The sequence below is a fragment of the Equus quagga genome, chromosome 4, assembly GCF_021613505.1.
Source record: "Equus quagga isolate Etosha38 chromosome 4, UCLA_HA_Equagga_1.0, whole genome shotgun sequence".
Lineage (NCBI taxonomy): Eukaryota > Metazoa > Chordata > Mammalia > Perissodactyla > Equidae > Equus > Equus quagga.
In genome coordinates, this window is record NC_060270.1 from 70581466 (window position 1) to 70602776 (window position 21311).

Genomic DNA, 21311 nt, shown 5'->3' on the forward strand with positions numbered 1-21311 from the left:
AAATTGGTCACAGTTATCACCATCAACAGTCTGCGACTGAATAGACTGTGCCTTAGTCAGTTGAGAAAACTGTAGTCATTAGGGGCTGTTAGCATATCAAAATGATGCCAGTTAAATCGGGCAAATCAATACATTACAGTATGCTTTCTTTTTGCCCCAATGGCTAACCAGGGGATTTTTGGTGTTGTTCAAACAGGGCTGAGATGGAACATTTGGGGTCCACAGGCTGCAAAGGCTACCTTTGGCCTGATTCAATTATCTGAATTGAGATCTCGCTTTTTCATAAAAGTTTTAGGACCATCCATTTATTTTCATACATATGAAATTACATACGCTATAATTTGAAACGTGGTAACTGAAAGGACCTCCAAATACCTAGAACCTGATGCTAATAACTAACATCAGTAATCAACACTTTATCGGGAGCAAAGACTTTGGAGATGAAAGACTCTGTTGACGACATCTATACCCCATCTCCCCACAGGGACCCTTCACAATACCTATTTTGGGTTGTTGTTTGCCTGGGAGAGGGAGTGGAAGAGGGAAGAAGCACTTCCCTCTTTTTTTGTTTTGTTTTAACATAAATATGAACACTGGAGAAATGATGTACAACAGGCTATAGAGCATCTATGGCCTATTAACAGAACCATAAACATTCAACAACTTAAAAAAATAAAAGCACATTGGAGAAAAAAAAATGAGGTGCATACATGCCAAGTGCTAGCCAACACTGATGAAAACAAATGTTAAAATGAGTGTGAAACTAGAACATATGAAGAAGCCAAGTCATGCAGTTAGCACTTGTTCACCTGACTGCCCAACAGATTCAGCAGTGGAGAGAGCACTAGTGGACCTGGAATGACGTCGAGAGGCTGCAGGTAAAAGGAACGGCAACACCCACAGGATTAACAGAGAAGTACCCGAGACAGAATATGCCACAGTCCAAGGGAAGTGCAGGGACTGCTCCCCAGAAGACCATGTCTTCTCATGAAAAGAAATGGCGCTGGATATGAATGGATAGCAAGTGCCGATTCCCAAAGTCCATGGCAGCCTGCTGGCTCTCACACAGCTGGTAAACATACAGGCACAACAAAGGCACTCTTTAAGGTGCTCCTTATGCATCAACTAGCTCAGACTCCAGGTTTATATTCACGCCATGAAGCCTCTAGCAGCCATTATGGAAATATGCAACACGAAGAACATCAGGAGCCACCGAGCACCACCTAAACCCCACGGTGGAACAGCAGAGGATGGATTACCAACTCAGCTCACGAGATGTCTCATAAGTATGTGATGCACACGTGACCATGCACCAAAAACAAAAGCAGAGAAGTTTATAATGTTATCTGAACAGAAATAGAATGAATCACAAGAAGGGGACTCAACAACTGGAATGCCATTTTCCTCAGTCAAAATTTGTATTATTGTGTTTCACGAATATCCTAATTATTAACTGACTTATTGTTTAATTGTTGGAAAGTTAGTTGTACTAAGTTTAATGACCTTCCTTGGAGAAGCATTTGCAATCTTCTGGTTATGAGCACTGGCTCTGTAACACAATGGGGGGGTCAATCCTCATTTGATCACAACTCGCTATAGGACCTTGACAAGTACTAACCCTCTCTGTCTCAGTTCCCTCATCTGTACAATGGTGCCAGTAATGGTACCTACCTCTTGGGAGTTAAGAGATGAAAAGAGATCATCTATAAAGCACTTAAAACAGTGTCAGGCACAGAATAAATGATAGCAGTAACAGAAGTAGTGCTGGTGGGGTGGTGGTGGCAGTAATGGTTAAGAGTAAGCTCCAATTAACACTTAGACATTAAATATTTTATTAGCAAATATTCATAATAAGCATATTAATTCACCTATAGGAAAAAATATATGCTAAAATTCATTCTCATGTGGAGAGAATAACTTTTAAAAATAATTACGAAATATAGACTTGGTTCAAAACACGAATTTATTAACCGAAGTGCCTTGCAATATATGGCTTTTCTTTACCTCAGAAAAAACCCAAAAGATAATGTACTTCTATTCATTGTTCTGAAAAGAACATGGTGATTGTGCCACAGAAAAGTCAGAGATTTAACAAAGTTACACTAAGCAGTGCTACTTCCCCCACGCTGCTAGAGTATGGTATCCTGTACACGTTCATGCTTACACACTTAGTCACAAAAATATGAAAACCTCAAACTCTTCAATATAATTTTATTTATTTAAGCTCATGTCACTTTATGAAATGTGCATATTGTAGTATAAGTGGTATTAAATAGCAAAGGTTGCCTAGTTAATGAGGACAGATTTTTACCAGTTTGCAAAAGGAAAAGAAAATTCCTAATTACTCAAGACGCATAAAAATAAATCAGCAGTCTCTAAAACAGCTATTATAAAATAATCACTTTCCTTAAATAAGGAAGTTGGCAAAATATTCTGTAAGACTGAAGCAAACTATTCATATAATGTACAACCATATCAGTATTGTACCTGACAGTTTCAACTGAGAACAGCTTTTAAGCAATGCCTCATCTTAAAGTTCCTTATAAAGTTGTCCTTTGGGGTTCTGTTTCAACAGAATATTCTACAGTAAACCTGTCCTTTGTCATGTTCTCAACTGAAGACCCAACAATGGAATCCCAGGTGGACCCACTTTCATCACAGCTTGATTTACAGCAGAGTCCTACAGCCCTAAGTTTCACTTAAAAGTTGGCACTGTAACCATATATATATAAAATGTATATTCATATCATTAAAATGGTCCAAAACAACCCTGTAATAAATGCAAACTTAAAACCAATATATATCACTGAAACATAATTACTTTCATTTCCTTTTGTTTTTTAAGTGGAGGTTGGCTATATAAGTTGATTCAAAGGAGCACTAAAACAAAACCTCATTAATTTATAAGGGGGTGGGAAATGATTACTAAAGTGAACGAGAAAAGGAGGAAACTTGACATTTGCTGAAGGGCACAGTAAGTTCCCTGGGGACAATAACCTCTGGGACTTATCTATGAATTCCCAGGTCCAAACCCCAAGCCTGGAAATTATGATTCTGAAACATCACTGAGCACTTTCTCTGTGCCTAAGCCTGGAAAGGCCTCACAGAAAGTATTTAATACACTTCGGAGGAACAAATGAAAGATGCCAAATTATCAGGACTGCTTTCAAATGAGGCAGACAAAGAGCCAACCTTTGACGTTAAGACCTGGATAAAAAACCTGGCTCCACCACTTAGCTGTGTGACCTTGAGAGAGTGAGCTACTCTCCCTAAGTCTCTGTTTTGTCATCTGTAAAAGATGGATGATAATACCTGTCCCAGAGGGTGAACAGGGACCACAGTGTGCTTACTGACTGCTCAGAATGGTGCCAGGTACACACGAGCACTGCTGTTGTTCTCGCTGAACAGAAGTTTTATGATCAGATTTAACCCAAGGAGGAAAAAAAAGGCATGATATAAAAATTCAGCTGAAAGGATGTTAATTATTGCCTTGACCGCAACAGAAGACATGAGCTGATGGTGGAGTTCGTTAAGAAAGGGAAATACCTGCACCCACATCTTCTGCCTTGGTAGTAGCAATTACACATTTCAACATTCTGGGCTGTTACCAAGACACTTAAGCAGATCCATTTCACCAAAGAGAGTGACAAACAGACTAGATCACTCAACCACTCAGGCTTCAATTAGGACCTCAAGAATTCAGCATACCTTGCCTGGTCCAGAGACCACATGCTGGATTACAAATGTTGCTTCCCTGGACAGTAACAAAAATACTAGTACATGTATGAAATAAAAACACTGAATTGCCTCTAAGAGACAAAATAACCAATAAACAGATTGAATTATTCACTTATATAATAGGTTGTTGGGAAGGTCAAATAGTGAGCAAGGAGGCATAAATACACAGCCTTAACCTAAAAGGAAAAATCACCAGTTCATTCAGAAAAAAACAGCATTGCCGCCCCTGGTTTGTTGAGAATGCTGACCTAATGCTTCCGGGTTGCTGTGGAACAGCTGCCGTGTACCAGAGAAGCTGCCCCACTGAGGGTCTCATGCTAATCAGGAAGAACGTCTCACAACGGTATTTTCTCCCTAAGTCAAGTGGACCATCTGGCAGAGCTTCTGCATCTTTTTACCTGCTCTTTCTCTCACCTTTATAAAGGACAAGGAGTCAGAAAGAACTGTATCTAGATTTTGATTATTGATATTGATTTGGAAAAAAAGATATTGAGAAGAAGTGTATGACATGAGAAGGAGACATGGGCAAATATTAAGACTTTATGCCTTTGATCTAACAGCCGTCTTCTGTAATGACATTTTTATGTGTGAAAGACCTGTTACACAGAGTCGGACAACAGACTGCTGCTGGCTGTCGTTCCGTATAGCAACTCCAGGCCTGGCCTCACTGCCACGACATGCTGTCTACCTGCTAAGCTTATCCAGAGGAAAATGCACAGCTGTACAGCACTTAATATGTCAGAACTAAAACACAATTACTGAAGAATACAAAATATTTCTTTTTTTGTGAAAGAATGTGTTAACAGACGTCCTGGGGGATTAATAATTTGCACTAGACAAAAAGGTATATTATATGTCCATTTTAGAGAAAAGCAGGACTATTAAAACTAAGAAGAATAGGTAAATACAATATTCTATAAAGGATATATGTTTCTTTTTTTTTCTTGTTTTTCTTGAATCCTAGAATCTGTCAAAACACAAATTCTGGCTATGAAAAGACTGAGGGCAGGGGGTGGGGCGGATGAGCAGCCCAATTCTGGCACCTGGCTAGTGATCCGAGATACAGTACTTATACCACCTCATGGTGACCGAATATTGTAACTTTTGTCCTGGGATGGCGTCAGGTCACAGACATTAAGTAGTCTATTGAGCCCAGGAAGAATGAAAATATCTGCATAATTAACATGTCAATAAAGTTTTGCATTGGGCTGTACAGCTAAGCAGTTTATCAAAAAGCTGTTTTTAGATTGCTTTAAAGAAAGCTTTGAAATGACTATTTCACAAAAGCACGGCTAACATCTTCACTCATGCTGCTTTTTAGATTAACGTTATCACCCCTAAACTGAGCACATTTAGTTTCCTAAACATTATAATGATTTTATCTTTTTTCCTTCTTTGAATTGAATCCTGTATGGTCTGATCTCTGGTAAAATTAAAAACAAATAGTAGAAATTCAATGACTAAGAATAAACTTTGGATTAACGCTCCTTTTAAGCAGCAGTGAACTTGAGCTGAGCTTGTGTTAGAAATTCCCACACAGATGGGCTTGCCTGGTAGCAAGCAGTCATAAATGCCAACAGTACAGAGTGAAGTGGTGCTTTTTTCCTCTAATATATAAAAATTGAAAATTGCCAAAATTCAAGCATGCAGAGGGGGACAACAAAGGGTGACTAAGGAAGAGGAAAGAAAGAAGAAAGGACCACAAGGACAGCAGAGGAGGGAAAGCAGGTCATTCCACCCAGCAGTGTCTCCGACAAGCATCTGGAGCAGGGGAGGGAGCTCTGCTCCGAGAGTCAGCGCCTACATGTACTCACCAAGTGGAGGAAAGCCCCGAGCAGGGCTTGTATCTCGGCTGCTCTCACGGCTGGTATCGCGGCTGCACCCCTGACTCATGCTGGGTCGAGGGATACGGCTGCTCCGTGCTAGTGTGCAGCATGAGGGGTTTCAGAGAAGGTGAACAAGTTTAATGAAGACAGAAAAACTCACAAAACGTCAGTCACATTCTGTTAATGTAATCACGACATTGTCTGCGCTGGCAGTTCTGATGACTGAGCACCTATCCATGTGGAGGTCTCACTGACTGACGTGCCAACAACAGGAGAGGGTTTGGATTAAAACTCGATTCTGCTCAATGCCTCAGAAAGCTGTGGGCTTTAGAATGAAGGTGAAAAGACGCCTAAATGTAAGAAATGAAAGAAAGCTTTCCAAAAAGCAAACTGGCATCAGAAAACATAAGATCAAAAAGCCTTCTAGAAATGATCAGTTCTTATGGCTTTAACAAACTTCTCAAACAAGATGATGAAAGACCAAAGCCATTTTCATATGCCCAGGGTTTTTAGAAATATAAGTTAATTTGGATTAAAAAACAGAATAAAGCCTTTCGTCACTGAAATCCATGAACTTGCATAATTAAAAGCAAGAGGGTTCAACTTCTCCCAGTATGGCCTTTTTTACAAAGAGAATTTGTAAGGACTGACACAGCTGGAGAACCTACCCACTTTGAATAAGTGCGTAGATGCTTCAAATATATTTAATTATCTAAACCAACAGATATAAAGAGTTGGGAATGCTATTCCTTTATTTATTGGTCCCACCATTTAATTTCTGCTTTTCTGGTGGGAATCCAAAAAGGTTTGCCTGTGGTTCCTACTCAAGCGCTTTCACTTCCCCAGCCTGACACATGACTCTATGGTATGTGGACTGACAGTCCCAACATTCGTGTTCAAAGATCCCTCCACCGCCCTGACAACCACCAATGACTTTAAGATTATCTATGGATTTTACTGTTCTCACATTACAAAACACTGAGAAGACAGAGTCACATGAATAATCTACGGTCTGATATAACTTGGCTGTAAAGCTCAAAAGACGACTATGATGCCCTTGTTTTTCAATTTAATTTGAGAAAACAGAAATACAGTACTGGCAAAATACTCAGAAAGAACTTTGCATACTGACTATGTGTAGCCACCTGCATAATAGCTCCTGGAGACAATAAATATTTCCATCTTGAAAGGATCTACCAATTCTAGACAGGATAAAAATGTCTTTCTCAGAAATTTTGGAAAAAATAAACTTGATTCACTAATGTAAAAACAGCCATGTTTACTATATTGCAATGAGTATAGCCTACTATTTCAGAGCAAAGGTAGATTTATTGTATGGCCAAACTCCAACAAGAATGTCTTACAAAAGTGAATTATGAAACTCTCTGACAAAATAAGAACACGGATGTGAAAAACCAAACCAACTTCCTATTGCCTTCTCTCTCGGTGCTAGAGTTGACTAGACCCCAAAGGTACATATGTGATGTTCAAATGCTTAGGTCTGCCCTGACAAACAAGGAAGGGTCAAGCACAGGAGTGCAATCTGAACAATCAGTCAAAACATGCCTGCATTTGGAATTCTCTAGTAATTCCTAAATTCTCCTTCCATTTCCCATAGTGACACGAAAGGACTGAGTTTCCACTCAAAGGAGCAGGGCCTAGTCAGCAATTCTATACAACATTCTAAACAGCTCGTACAATCAGGGCAAAAGCAGCAGGTGCTAAATTAAACCCTTAAAAAACTAGTGAGTATCTACTGATCCCACTGATAAACGAGAAGCTACCTAGAACCAACAAAGCAACACTGCTTATCCTTAGAGCATCGCTCAACAACTAACTTATGAAATGACCTCTCCAATTCCATGCTAACTCACTGGTCCAGACACTTAGCTTCTCTGGGTCTCAGCCTCCCCTTAGGAAGGTCAGGAAGAAGGAGTGCCATCATTTAAAGGAGAAGGGTACTGTGAGAAAATGTACACACGTAAGCACTTCCGAGTTCCTTGCTGAAAGGCATACATGAAAATCTTGTCTATTTCAATGCCCACTCTAAAACAAACAATCAGAAGGTAATAAAAACAGTCCTGATAGTTTTTCACATATGTGCATGCTTAGTTGAGCATTTTCTTATAGTTCCTGCCTAACTAGTTCTGAATTTTTACCCAGCTCCCACTCCCTTCCTTAAATTAATGTACATGCTACAGCAATGGGAAATCTCGGCTCTCTCTCCGGGCTGAGCCTGCTTTGTGAAGACAATTAAAAGCATGAAAAAGCATAAGTAAATATGTTCTGAAATAACAATATGCATAATTCTTAACAAGGTTTACCCTCGCGGTATTTCACCAAGAGAAAGTTCATTCACCCATTCACACTAGCTAGTTCCTTAACATACGGTTAGTAGTAGAATACAGAAAAAGAATTCTGTTCACAGCTTTTTCAAAATCTGCCCATAGTTGCCCCAAACCTCATTAAAGTACATCTAGTGGTGATATCAACAGTTCAAATGTTGGGTAATTTAAAACACAAGAGGTAAAACATCCACTTAAGTTATAACAACACTTCCAAAGACCAATTTATAAGGAGGATTTAAAATAAGTATATAAATAACTAATTTTTACAAAGACTAAATAATTAGGTAGTCAAATTTAAAAAACAATATACCAAACCAACTTGTCTCTTTATTGACGCCAAAATTGAACATTCTATGTGAGAATATGTTACAGAGGAGAAGGTATAACAGAGAAGGAAGAGACAGTACAAACACACTTGCCATTTGAACTTTCTAAAAGCAGTATTCTTAGTTAGCTCTGGAGTCTTGCGCTTAGATTAAATGCCAGGAAGCCATGAAAAACCATTTAATCGGTTTTCATTTCTTGTGAGACGCTCTTCTCTACCTTAATAGCATTTCAAAAACAATCCTGACTTTTGCCTTTTAAGGAAAGATCCTACCAGAATTCATATTAAAAGCAGAAGTACAAGAAGAATAATGAAAACTGCCAGAAGTTAAAGACATGAAATGTCTCCTAGTCTAGATATTTTCATGTTTTGGTCTGCAGACAGTAGTCTAATTTAATAGCTGAAATTGATTACTATTAATTTTTAATTTTTTCAAGTTATTTTTAACCATATAATCTGAAAACATTTTAAACACATATCCACAAAATGTAAGTTGCAAAAAGTCAAAATTTTTTATAGCCTTTTCAATAGATAAGTGAGAGAAGAAGGGAACCAAAGGCAAACTTCCGAAATACAACTACTATAGATGTTAGCTATTTACGCGACTTTATTATTTGTCAAAAATAGAATAAAACACAAAAATGAAACAATTTATAAATATATCCATTTAGTTGAACAGTTTATGAAGGAATAAACTGCCGAGAAAAAAGAAGAGTAGCAGGGTTTTATTTTGTTTTTTTGGCTATCCAACAGAAATCACATTCTGTTTTGCTTAAGAAATCTTAACAGCTAAAAAAGAAGAGCTTTGGCATCATTTTTATCATAGGTGAGAAAGAAAAATTTAGTTAAGAAATATTACTTTAAACAGAAAAGGCATAGTTGGACTAAGCATAATTTGTAGATAAGTAGAATTAATTCTCAGTGCAAATTCCAAGCCCAGTGTAGTGATGACTAAAACTATTAGTTGGTTTGAGGATTATAGTAAATATTCTGAAAAGATTCTCCCTCCTTTTCTGGATATTTATATTTCAAGTTGTTACATAATGAACCAAATGTTTAGACACATAGCCATATACCCAGTACATACTAAATGATCACAGTAATATACAATCTATTAATGAAAAATGCATATTAATATAGGGGCCAGCCCCGGGGCATAGTGGTTAAGTTCAGTGTGCTCTGCTTCAGCAGCCCAGGTTCACAAGTTCAGTTCCTGGGCATGGACCTACGCCACTTGTCAGCCATGCTGTAGTTGCAACTCACATACAAAATAAAGGAAGAATGGCACAGATGTTAGCTCGGGGCTAATCTTCCTCGAGAAAAAAAAAAAAGAGGAAGACTGGCAACAGATGTAGCTCAGGCAAATCTTCCTCATCAAAAAAAAACAAAGGAAAAAACTCACTAATATATCTGACACCCTATAAAATAGCATTTCTAAGTAATACTATAGGAAGACATCACAAGAGATTTTGTTCATATAGATATATGAATATAGATGAATTCATATCTCTATCTTCGTATCTGTGTGTATTCTCACAATGTACACAAATTTAAATATCTTCCTTAATCAGATTTGTATGTATGATCTCAAAGCTTTAGACATAACTAATCCCCGTAATGAGCATCTCAAGGGAACTACTTTCTTCAAAATAATGTTTCAAACAAGACCTCTTTGGAGGGGAACAGGCTCCTATTTAGTTCTTACTGATGGATGTTTCATAGCACCTCTTTTGAAAGCTTCTTAAATGCTGTCTTTTCAACTATATGCAACACAAACTTCACAGTCAAGCCCATGGAATACTGGGTCTTAGAGTTATGTTTGATAACCAAGGTTGGTTTGTTTCCCAATTCCAAGAAAAGGTAAAAAGGGCATCTTTAATAAACATAAAAAGTAAAATCCAAAAAAAGAAAAGAATTTGTAAAAGCATGAAACTAATCTGGATTGCCAAGAGACAGCCTAAAAACCTAATCAACTCTGGAAAAAGGACAGCTGAAAGCTCACATCTAGATCTGAAATCAAATGCATACTCCAAACAAAACCAGATCCAAACACAGAAATGTTACAGCATCAAATCTGAAATTTGCATACTTCAGTCATGATATTTTTCTCTGGTTATAGCCCCATTACTTGTTTTTGGATCCAAATAAGTGGTCCTCTCAGGGACCACGCTAAGTAATGCCAACAGAGGTTTGGCATCACATGGAATTAACAAAACCACTGCGTGGCTACATTTCTCACTTGCTTCGGAAATGTTAGTCAAACCAAATAACATCTGTTCTGTTTCTCAGATGTCTGTCCCGGCCTTCCCCTAGTTCAGGCAGCCTTCAAGGACTTTCATGAGCTGGACTCAACCAGTCCCTCTGTCCTCACGTCTCACCCTACCCTGACAAACTTCCTTTGCTAATAGCCAAATGAATTACTTGTGGTTCCCAGAACACATTACTCTCCCTCTTGTCTGACTGCTTCTGCTCATGCTTCTCTCTGCCCCAAAACCCTTTCTCCTCATCTCCCCACCCTGCCTAATCCCAATTTATACTTTATCAAAGTAGGACCTATTCTGGAAAGCCTCTCCTAGCAGGAAATCTGGGAGAACTGGGGCAGACAAGGACCCTAAGACACTCCTTTTCTATGGTCCCAGAGCTCCCTGTCATAGAATTCGTCACAATGTATACATTTTCATCTCTAAGACCACAAGCTCTTTAAAGTCAGAAGCTAAATCTATTTCACTTATCTACTAATCCAAAGGTCTAACAAAGTGCTTAGGACATCATAGTAAACATTCAAGTAAAAGTGTTGAGATAAATGAATAAATAAGAAAGATAAGCCAACAGGACTAAAGAATACAGTACTCTGATTTCACATTGATAGATTTTTACCCTTAGAAAGCAGGTAAAGATATAAGAGTGTGAACATAGATTTTTCATAATATATTACAAAAGACTTCTAAACTTTTACATTAAAAAGGTAGCATACAAATTAGATTTTAATAGAGCAAAAGAGGTCTTTGAGCTGCTGAGAGTAATGCATATAATTCTACATCTTATTACAAAGAAACTAAATACTACAACACAAAAATAAATATTACCTATTTGGTTTTCATCTATTCCTAGGCTTCACACTTAAACAATATTATGTCAAAAGTAACTATACACATTCTTTGACCACAAGTTTCAACAATTAGGTCACAGAAGATCAAAATCAAAATAAATGTGGACCCAGAAATTACTTTTGCATTTATATGGTTAATGGCTGATCAGTGAAGGAAAAATGAAAAGCAATATTGTTTCTAATTGTGAAGTAAAAAATCCTGCTATTCCCCCAATTCTACTATCTTGCAATGACTCTAAAACACTTCTGTGTTTAGCCCACAATGATGCAATTCATTCCCATCAATGTAAATATTAAGACCCACAGTTTTCAGTTATAAGTGAAACCGAATATGCCATAATCTGTAAAAAGTGCAAAGTGAAATGTCTTTTTAACACACACAAAATGACATCCTTGGTTCAAAAATAGATCTCTATTTCCTACATTAGACAAAGTCATTAGATTTATAATCAAAATTATGACCAAGTACAGAATGGTGTTCCCAGGTCTCTGAGAAGCCTTACCTAATCCTATTCGGTTTGGACTTGTTTCTCGGCTACATCCCTGACTCCTGGGAATCTTGCTCCGTTTTTCTGAAGAAGGTGTCACAGGTGGCCCTCTTGAGGAACCGCCAGCAAGGCTACTATAACCACTTCCCAACAATTTCCCTGGGGAACTTGACCGGCTGCCAGCTAAAAATGAAGCAAAACAAAATTGAATAATGGATATAAACCAGGGAATAAATTATAGTAATTTCAAAAGCCAGTTTACACATTAATTTGGATCAAATACTAAGAGAATTTTATATAAAAATAGCTTCTTAGTTACTGGTAGTACTGATTTTTTAAAAATGTAGGAGCAAACAAGAACATCAAATTATCATAAAAGAATATTTATACATAGAATTACTGGTGGACTTCTACTAAAATGACTGCAAAATTTCTGATTCAAAAGAGCAGGCTAAGCACAAACAACTTCCCTGTTCCACAGCAAATGTCTACAAATAACCACAAAGGTGTTTATTCACTTTTTTTTTTTATTCTATTAAGAGTTGATATGTTAAACAATTTTAAGTATAACTGCTGGAAGAGTAGAAATATAAGAGAAATTTCTTAAACATTAGTGGAAGACAATGGATCCAAGAAAACTCCACTAATCTAATAATTGGAAGAAATGGGGGCAGGGAGATGAAATAACTAGAAACACGGTAAATAAAATAATCACAAAATGTGATAGGAATAAGCTCAAACATATCAGTAACCATAATAAACATGGCTAGATTAAATTCACCTATTAAAAGATTACAGAGATTCTTGGCTTGGGTTTAAAACAAATGAAATGAAATTCAACTGTATATTGCTTACAAGAGACAAACAACATACCTAAAACAAAATAACAGAATATAACAGCATAAGAAAAGGACAAAAGATATTTCATACTGATAAAAGAATTAAAGAACCTTTATGCTTCAAATAACATAGCTTTGAAAAAGATGATAAAAATATAGGAAGAAAGTGAAGAGGTCATAATTATTAACAACCTCTCAGAAGGACTAGAAACTAATGAAAGGCTAATACACCAATCAGAAACTGACAGAGTAAGCAGTCAAAATTCTATAGATACATATAAACATATTCCCACATACACACATGTATATCTCAACCAATAGAATACACATTCTTTTCACCTTTCCAAACATGAATATAAAAAACCAACTACGTAGTAAGCCGCAAAAGAAATCTGAAAAATGTACAAAAGTTGAAATCATATAGACCACATTCCCTGAGATGTATCCAATAAAATTAGAAATTAAAAACAAATAATATGGTTAGTAACTTTTGTTAATGGGTAAGTAGCTTGATAGCTATACAACCATTTCTTGTGGGACAAAATTCTCTCTTAGAGAAAACAGCGAAATTTTAAGGATCATACCAACAGACAAGAATGGCAGTCATTTATTTAGATAGATCATCTCCTTAAGTAGAGAGTCAATAAAATTCTAAAACATAAAAGTGCACATTATCATGTACCAGAATAGAATGACCCAAAGGTAAAAACCTTTGAAATAACATTTAACCTAGAAATTAAACACACACACACACACACACACACACACACACACTCTCCCAGCATTCAAATGAATCACTAAGGTGACTACTCACACCAATTAGTACTTTATAATGATTTAACTACAACTTAAAGTGAAATTCATTGTAAAAATCACCAGTACACATTACTATGAAGAACCTGTCTCAGGATCTATTAATTTTGCCCATAAAATGTGAGCACACAAAAAACTATTCAGCTGTGTAAAAGAAGAAAAGAAATCCATTTCAAACTCTAGAATTTGAACATACAGAAAAAATGCAGAAAGATTAACTAAGCTCATTATAAAGAGAGAAATTATTATTGTACAAGGAACATAGGGTAAGGGAGAATGCAAAAAAAAAAAAAAAAGCAAGAAGAGGAACGGCTTACCACCAGCAGGATTAGCAGATCTGGATCCTTGATTATGAGAGCAGACCAAAGGACAGGCAAAAAGTGGATTAAAAGACAATAACACAATACAGAAGGTCAGCATGCAACACACCACAAATGTCTTTGTTCACAAACACATTAGTAAAAAAGCTATTTTTTCTAGATCTGGTTCTTCCTAGTCTACTTTTCTACTTATGTTTATTTTATACAAATTACACTACATCGGATCTGTTCCTGCAAGACTTAGAAACCTACAATGTGCCAGGCACAGTGCTAGGCATAGGAGATGCAGAGAAGAGTGAGACAAGTGCCTTGCCCTCCATGAGCACATCTACTCTCTAAGCTCTGGGCAACCTGAGAAGTGATTGCACCTTACTCATTTGTGTTATCACCACCACTTTAAACAGTGCTCACCACATAGGAAGTGCTCAATAAACATCAGTGAACTGAAAAAAACTGCTATTAGCTAGCTTCACCTGAATGTCCTATGCCAAATCCTCAAATATTTAAATATTAATCTTCAAATATTTAATCCTCAAATATTTTAAAATATGCCAACTGTTAAGGGCTGTAAATCTAACATTAATGAAATCTACTTACTACTAAACCACGACTACAAATACTAGTATACTACATTTGTAAAATATATAAATATGCTCAGATTTACCTCCTATTAAAATAACAAAAAAAACATTTAATTTATATGCATAAGTTTAAGATTCAGGGTTGATCATTTGCTGGTATTGTCTCCCTTTCTGTGAGTGGAATTTGGTGAGTAAAGTAAAACCCAAGGGTTTTTAAAGTGGAGCCCTGAGGCGGGGTGCAGTATTTTTATATGACTGAAGAATTAAAGCTCTGTCATCACCCTCATCCCCACTACAGAAGAAACTTTCATCTTTACCACCTCTTAAGCAGAGGACCCGGCGAGGGGCAGGGACCCCTGCAGAGGCCAGTGCCAATAAAGAGCAGACATAAAGAAATGTAAAATACTGTTTAACCCTCACTCTCCAAGAAAGGAAATAACACTGCACAGCTATAGAGTTGGACATTTTTTATTCAACTCAATTTCAACATATTGACCTATATTCTGAGTCGAACATTTTTTGTCAGGAAAAATTTCTTTGCAGTAAGATCTGAATCACATTTATGAAGTCATGAGCAGAGTATTATATCCATTTGCGACTCCAGGCATCACTAGAGTTCAAGAGAATAACCAGAGCCAGGATACTGTTCCCAAGGTTCTAGAAGCTTCTGGGCTACACCAGCACAACCTATGTTGTGTTGTTTGGTGTTAATACACTTCTTTGTCAGAGAAACCTGGGTTCTGTAGCCTCACTAAAGGCAGCACTACGACTGACCTTGCACTTTCTTTTCAGAAATGATATAAGCTTGTCTAACATAAGGACTATACTTATCATAAGGGACATAGAAAAGCATCTACCTTCAGATAGAGCCGAGAAAGGCATTCTAAATACTAAGAGAGAACCTAAGGTTTGGCCGCAGACTAACTGCTCTTTACAAAGCCAGACAGCTCCCAGGGCTGCAAAGGAGGCAGCCAAGGGTGTGTCAGCTGAGGAGTGCCGTGCTGATGGCACACGTGCAGCTGCTGGGGAAGGGAGTCTTCCTCCACCGTGCTCACCTTGCCCAGGAGAACTCTGATACCCAGCTCCACTCTACATGCACAGAGAGGGAGCAGGGGACTCAAAGTCACAGGTAGCTGGGAAGTGAGACACCAGGGCTGGATCCTAAGAATGATCAGAACGCATTCATTCCATCTATGACTGCTTCCATGGCTGTGGCTAACAAACCAAGTGACTCAACATATACAAAGAAGCAATAATGGAAGCGAGGGCAGCTGGGCAAAGCAAGAACTGACACCGGCAAGAATAGAGGAGCAGGCTGCAAATGTTAGAACAGAGGGTTAGAGGGGAAAGCTTTTGATGGATTTACTCAGGACCGCAGGAAAGAGAACTCGGCAGTAACCTGCCCAAGTCCTGCTCTGATATGACATCAGAGGGATTTCTTATCAATAGAAAAATGGGCCACAGTTCAGGTACGTTTCATATTGAGAGGCTTGAGGGAGAGAAATTATATTTTAATGTTTAATGCTTAATGATACAAAATTTAAATCACCTGGACAGGAGACAAAAGTACGCTTGAATACGTCCATTTTCTAAGCTTACCCCACAAGAATCAAGACTACTCACAGTTCCTTAGAACCAAAGAAATGTGTTTTTCCCCTAAAGTCAATGAAAATACTGTAAATTTTCAACTGCAGAATGGGCTATTGAATAAAACTAAGATAACGGCATAAATATGCTTCTTACGCTGGGACTGTGAAACCACTTTAGCACGACTGCGGCCTCGACTGTCGGCAGGCGTAGACGCGACGTTGGTGGCACTCCCAGAGCTTTGTCGTCTAGTGCGGATCCGACCTGGAGGACACAGCAAAAACAGTGTTTCCATAATGTTCTCAATAAGTGTGACCTACTCAAGAAAACAACCCACACGTGAGCAAGGGACAAGGCCTGGGCCTCCTACAGGGAGAGCAGCTCTTCTCCATGTGTGGTCCTGACACGTGCTCCTGTGGACACACACGTGCATGAAGTCTGTACACACAAATTCTACAGAGAGGTCAGGAACCTGAGAGTGAGTCATGAACCTATCAGCTGCTTATGTTTCAATTATTTTAGCATATTATGTTTTCAGATGAGGAGGTGATATCCATTTAAGGATTTTTTTCCACAATTTTTTAAGGTTTAATTCTTTTTTTTTTTTGGTCTAAACATCTGTCAAATTTCTAAAAACAGAAAAGAACACATTAGCTGTCATCTTAAGAAAAATACTACAGAAAAACAGTCAATACAGAAAAAACCTTCTTCACTCAGCACTCAACAAAAGCTACAGCACTCTGCAGAATAAATGTTTTGATACACAGCATTAAAATTCTATTTTAAAGCCTGTCTGCCAATAAGTTTCTAGGCTGCAAAAGATGAAGATAAAAAGAATAAATATTAGGAGTTCCTAGGGAAACAATCACATAAAAATAATGCAATGTTGTAGGCATTTATGAAAAGAATTTGCCATTGTAAGTAAAGCAATATATTAACTTCAATTATTAAACCATGAAACCATAAAAATTAAAATGAATTCATAAATGCAAAATCATTGATGATCAGACTAGTATGATTAGGGATTAACCTTTTTTTAAATTCAGGGCTTCTTTGGTTTCAAAGGAACACAAAATGCTTCTCCTGCCATAATTCAATCAGAATAGCAACCTAATAGGGAAAACACAAACCAATTTGAACTCCTACTGGCTTCTTACATAGTTCAAAATCATTTCTACTTCATCATCTGAGAAAGCTTGCAGAAAAGTAACAGAGAAAAGCAAATCTAAGGCTTAAAAAAGGTTGAAGAAAGGGAGGCAAGGAGCAATAAAAGAAACCACTGCGGTACAACAAAAAATTAAAACTAGAAAGAATTAATAACTTTTAATAGCAGTTTAAGGAAAGACATGCACAAATTCTAGAAACTATACTAAAATTAAGAGCTATACCATATATTATACTAAGAGCTATGTACGTTAAACTCAGAATTCTCACAACGTAGAAAGCAATTATTCCCATTTTACAGAGGAGCAAACAGAGCAACAAGAGGATTAGTTAATTTGCCCAAGGTCACACTACTGGTTTAGACACCTGTGCCCGCTCGACTGGCTGGCTAGCCTATGAGTGAGGGCGCTTCACTTTCCTAAGGAAGTCACTGAGCTAAATCAAGGCAGTCACCAAAGCAAAGGGAACGTGAAAAAGCAACTGAAGTTCTTACTTCAAATTCATCATAAAATATTTAGGTCACAAAAAGATTTTTTAAATGAAAATTCATAACTATGCAGCTTAAAAAATAAAAATCTTCTTTGCTCTATATTCCCTCAACATTTAACATGGTCTGAAACCCAGTGTTCATCATTCCCTTACATTTCTTCATAATTTCTAATACATATAGTTGCATAAGAAATAGATGGCATTATTTTATATATTTTAAATGTTTTTAAATTATATATTCTTCCAAAACTCACTGTGTTGCTCAACATTTTATTTGTGAGGTCACTTAGGGAACTGACTTTCTCTGCAGGAGGTAAAGGAGAGATCCATTTTATTTTTTCCATATGACTAACCAATGTCCGAATAAATTTATTTAACTCTTTTCTTCTTGATCTACAAACCCATCTTCTTCATTTTATTAAGTACTAACATATATGCAGGGGTCTGTTTCTCAGCTATCTGTCCCATTAATCCATGTGTCCACACCTGTACAACATCACAATGTTGTGACTAGCTTTTGAAAAGAATCTTGCTAACTGGTAAGGCATATCAATCCACTTTTTCCCAAGACCCGTTACTCTCTCTTTTTTTTTTTTTAAAAAAGATTTTATTTTTTTCCTTTTTCTCCCCAAAGCCCCCCGGTATATAGTTGCATATTCTTCGTTGTGGGTCCTTCTAGTTGTGACATGTGGGACGCTGCCTCAGCGAGGTTTGATGAGCAGTGCCATGTCCGCACCCAGGATTCGAACCAATGAAACACTGGGCCGCTTGCAGCTGAGCAAGCGAACTTAACCACTCAGGCACGGGGCCAGCTCCCCGTTACTCTCTTCCATATGGATGTCAAGATACAATAAAAAGACCTGTTGAAATATTGACTGGCATTTTGTGGAACTTTGGAGAAAAAAAGACACCTTTATGATATTGATCTTTCCATTGATTAATATTTTATCTATTTCACTTTCTTCAATGTCTTTCAATAAAGCTTTATAATTGTTTCCAAAAGTCTTGCTCAATTTTTATAGACTTATTCAAAGGTGCCTTATTTTTATTATACACAACGTATCTTATTAAATTATATTTTCTAACTTATTGACAAATAAGAATGTAATTAATCTATTTTGATCTTAACTCTAGGAACCTTGCTAAATTTTTATTAATTCTATTAATTTGTACATAGATTATTTGGAGTTATCTAAATAGAACATTATATATAAATGAGTCTTCAGTTTTTCCCTTCAAACTCTGCCCTCTCACTTCTCTGCCTTTATCCTGCTGTCTTAGAAATGTAGCACAATACTAAAGAGAAGCATGAGCGTAGGCTTTGTTGCTGTGAGCCACATTTTGAAAAACTAATTCTGAAATTTCATAGAAGTATGATATTTCAACAGGTTAAGAAAACTCACTTCTATTCCTAATTGCTCAGAATTTCCAGCAAAAATTTTTGTTGAATTTTTTAACTCTTCATCTGCATCTTCTGAGATAAAAGAATTTTTTGCCTACATGTGCTTAAACCTGGGCTAATCCTTATGGTCATGAGGTACCACTCACATACACAATGTTTGTACTGTACCTTGTCTGATGCTAGTACTAAGGTTACACAAGCTGCATAAACCAGTGAGGGAAGTATTCCTTCTTTCTATTCTCTGAGTTTATGTAAGACTGGAATTGCCCAATGCTTCACAGAACTTGTGTTTCTTAATCCTCTCAATGAATGTTTAATTGCTATTTCATTAACTTTTACTCTCATCTTTATTATTTCATTCCTACTCTTCTGTGGGTTTATTCTGTTCTTTCTTAACAAATTAGAAACAAACTCCTAATTCAATCTCTCTTCTACTATAAACTTAAAGCTATGAATTTACCTCTAAGCACTGCTCTTGCCTCATTCCACAAGGATTAATATGTAGTTCAACATAACGTGTTGCTTTTTTAAAAATACATTACTAGATCTCATTAGCTTATGTTTTGCTTTGGAAAAATAAGTTGGATCCATACTTTACACTTTAACCAATAAAAACAGCAAATGGGATCTAAGATTAAAATGTGAAATATGAAACCATAAAAGTTCTAAAAGGAAACATGGGAGAATTCCTTTGTAACTTCTAGTGGAAAAGTTCACTCTAACTATGACTTAAAATTAAAAGCCATCAGAAGAAAATTGATAAATCTGACTACAAAATTTTTTAAAAATCTTAGCATGGCAAAAAGAAAACTATGAGCAAATTATAGAAAACGACAAACTGGAAAAAATTATTTGCACTTCCTATCACAAGGGCTAATTTCCTTAACATATAAAAGGTTCCTAGGAATCAAGAAGTCCAACAACCAGTGGTATGCTGGTAAATGTTTAACAAGTGCCTGGGTGGGTGGGCAGCGGCTGTGGTGGTTGTGCTGATTTGTGGTGTTTTCCAATTTCCATGGGGTAAACATTCCCACAAAGCCAATTTAGGCTACTGATGTGATGTTAAACCAGCTTACAAAATTCCTGGAAACTTATTAACAATTGGCTCTCATGAACTAGTTCAAGCCAGCTCCAGCGCACTACTGCCACAACCCAATAAAGAAAAAGGCTAAGAACAGATAGTTAACAGGAAACAGAAACGGCTCTTAAATGTATGAAATAGTGCTCAGCCACACTCATAATAAGAAAAAAATTTTAAATGACATTAAGAATGCCATGTATTACCTATCAGACTGGCAAAAAATCTAAGAATTTGCTAACATTCTGGTGTGTAGGAAAAAAGGCACTCTCATTCATTGCTGCTGGGAGTAGAAATCACTACAGCCCCTACAAAAGGCTATTTGGCGATACCTATCACAATTACAAATGCATGTACTTTTTAATCCAACAATTCCACTTTGGGTAATTTATCCTGCCAGTATACTTGTACCCATGCAAAATGACGTATATAAAAGGTTATTCATGGCAGCATTGTTTGGAAGAGCAAAACTCTGGAAACAATCCAAGTATCAATATGGGACTGGTTGGTTAAGGTTAATTCATATAGTTGAAAGTAGTACAGCAGCAATAAAGAATGAAGAGGTTCTCTTTAATCTAATATGGAAAGATCTTAAGATGTATTAAGTGAAAATAAAGATGCAGAATACTGTGTGTAAGTATGCTACCTTTTATGTTTAAAAAAAGAGAGAGAACACGATTTTTATATTGCTTCTATATGCAAAGAAACTGGATAAAAATGAAACAAGCGGTGACATACTGGGCTTGAGGGGAAAGAGGTGCTAACTAGGCAAATGAAAGACAAGGCTGGGAGGGAAACTTAACTGCATACACCTCTTTGTATTTTCTGAGTTCTGAACTATATGAATGTATCACCTATTGAGAAATTTATATTTTTATATATCACCCACTGTAAAGGTGAATTTGCAAAAGCTTTTTAGTATATTTTGAGGCTATTTTTATTAGGCTCATAAAAATTTAGGACTATTACATCTTTGAGATTTATCAAATTTTTTATCATATAGCAATCTTCTTTAGTAAAGCTTTTTGCCTTATTTTTTTGTCCGTTACTAAAAGATCTTCAACAGCTTTCTTTAACTAAATATTTCTCACCCTTTGTCTTTTATTCTATCTGTAACCTTATATTTTAGATTTGTCCCTTTAAATGTCACATAGCTAGACCTTTAAAAACAATCAAGTCTAATGATCTATTTTAACTGGAAAGT

The 21311-nt window shown here is 36.8% G+C and overlaps 1 protein-coding gene across 13 annotated transcripts in view; it reads right to left on the reverse strand.

Annotated features, from left to right (window-relative positions):
• CLASP1 (cytoplasmic linker associated protein 1) overlaps positions 1-21311 on the reverse strand; it is a 169046-nt gene that overhangs the window by 67999 nt on the left and 79736 nt on the right. For all 13 annotated transcript variants that reach the window (XM_046657659.1, XM_046657658.1, XM_046657661.1 and 10 more), the window contains 2 exons: positions 16131-16238; positions 11850-12017 (listed from right to left, as the gene is read on the reverse strand). In XM_046657659.1, the coding sequence (XP_046513615.1) occupies positions 11850-12017; positions 16131-16238 (276 nt within the window). The remainder of the gene's footprint in view (positions 1-11849; positions 12018-16130; positions 16239-21311) is intronic.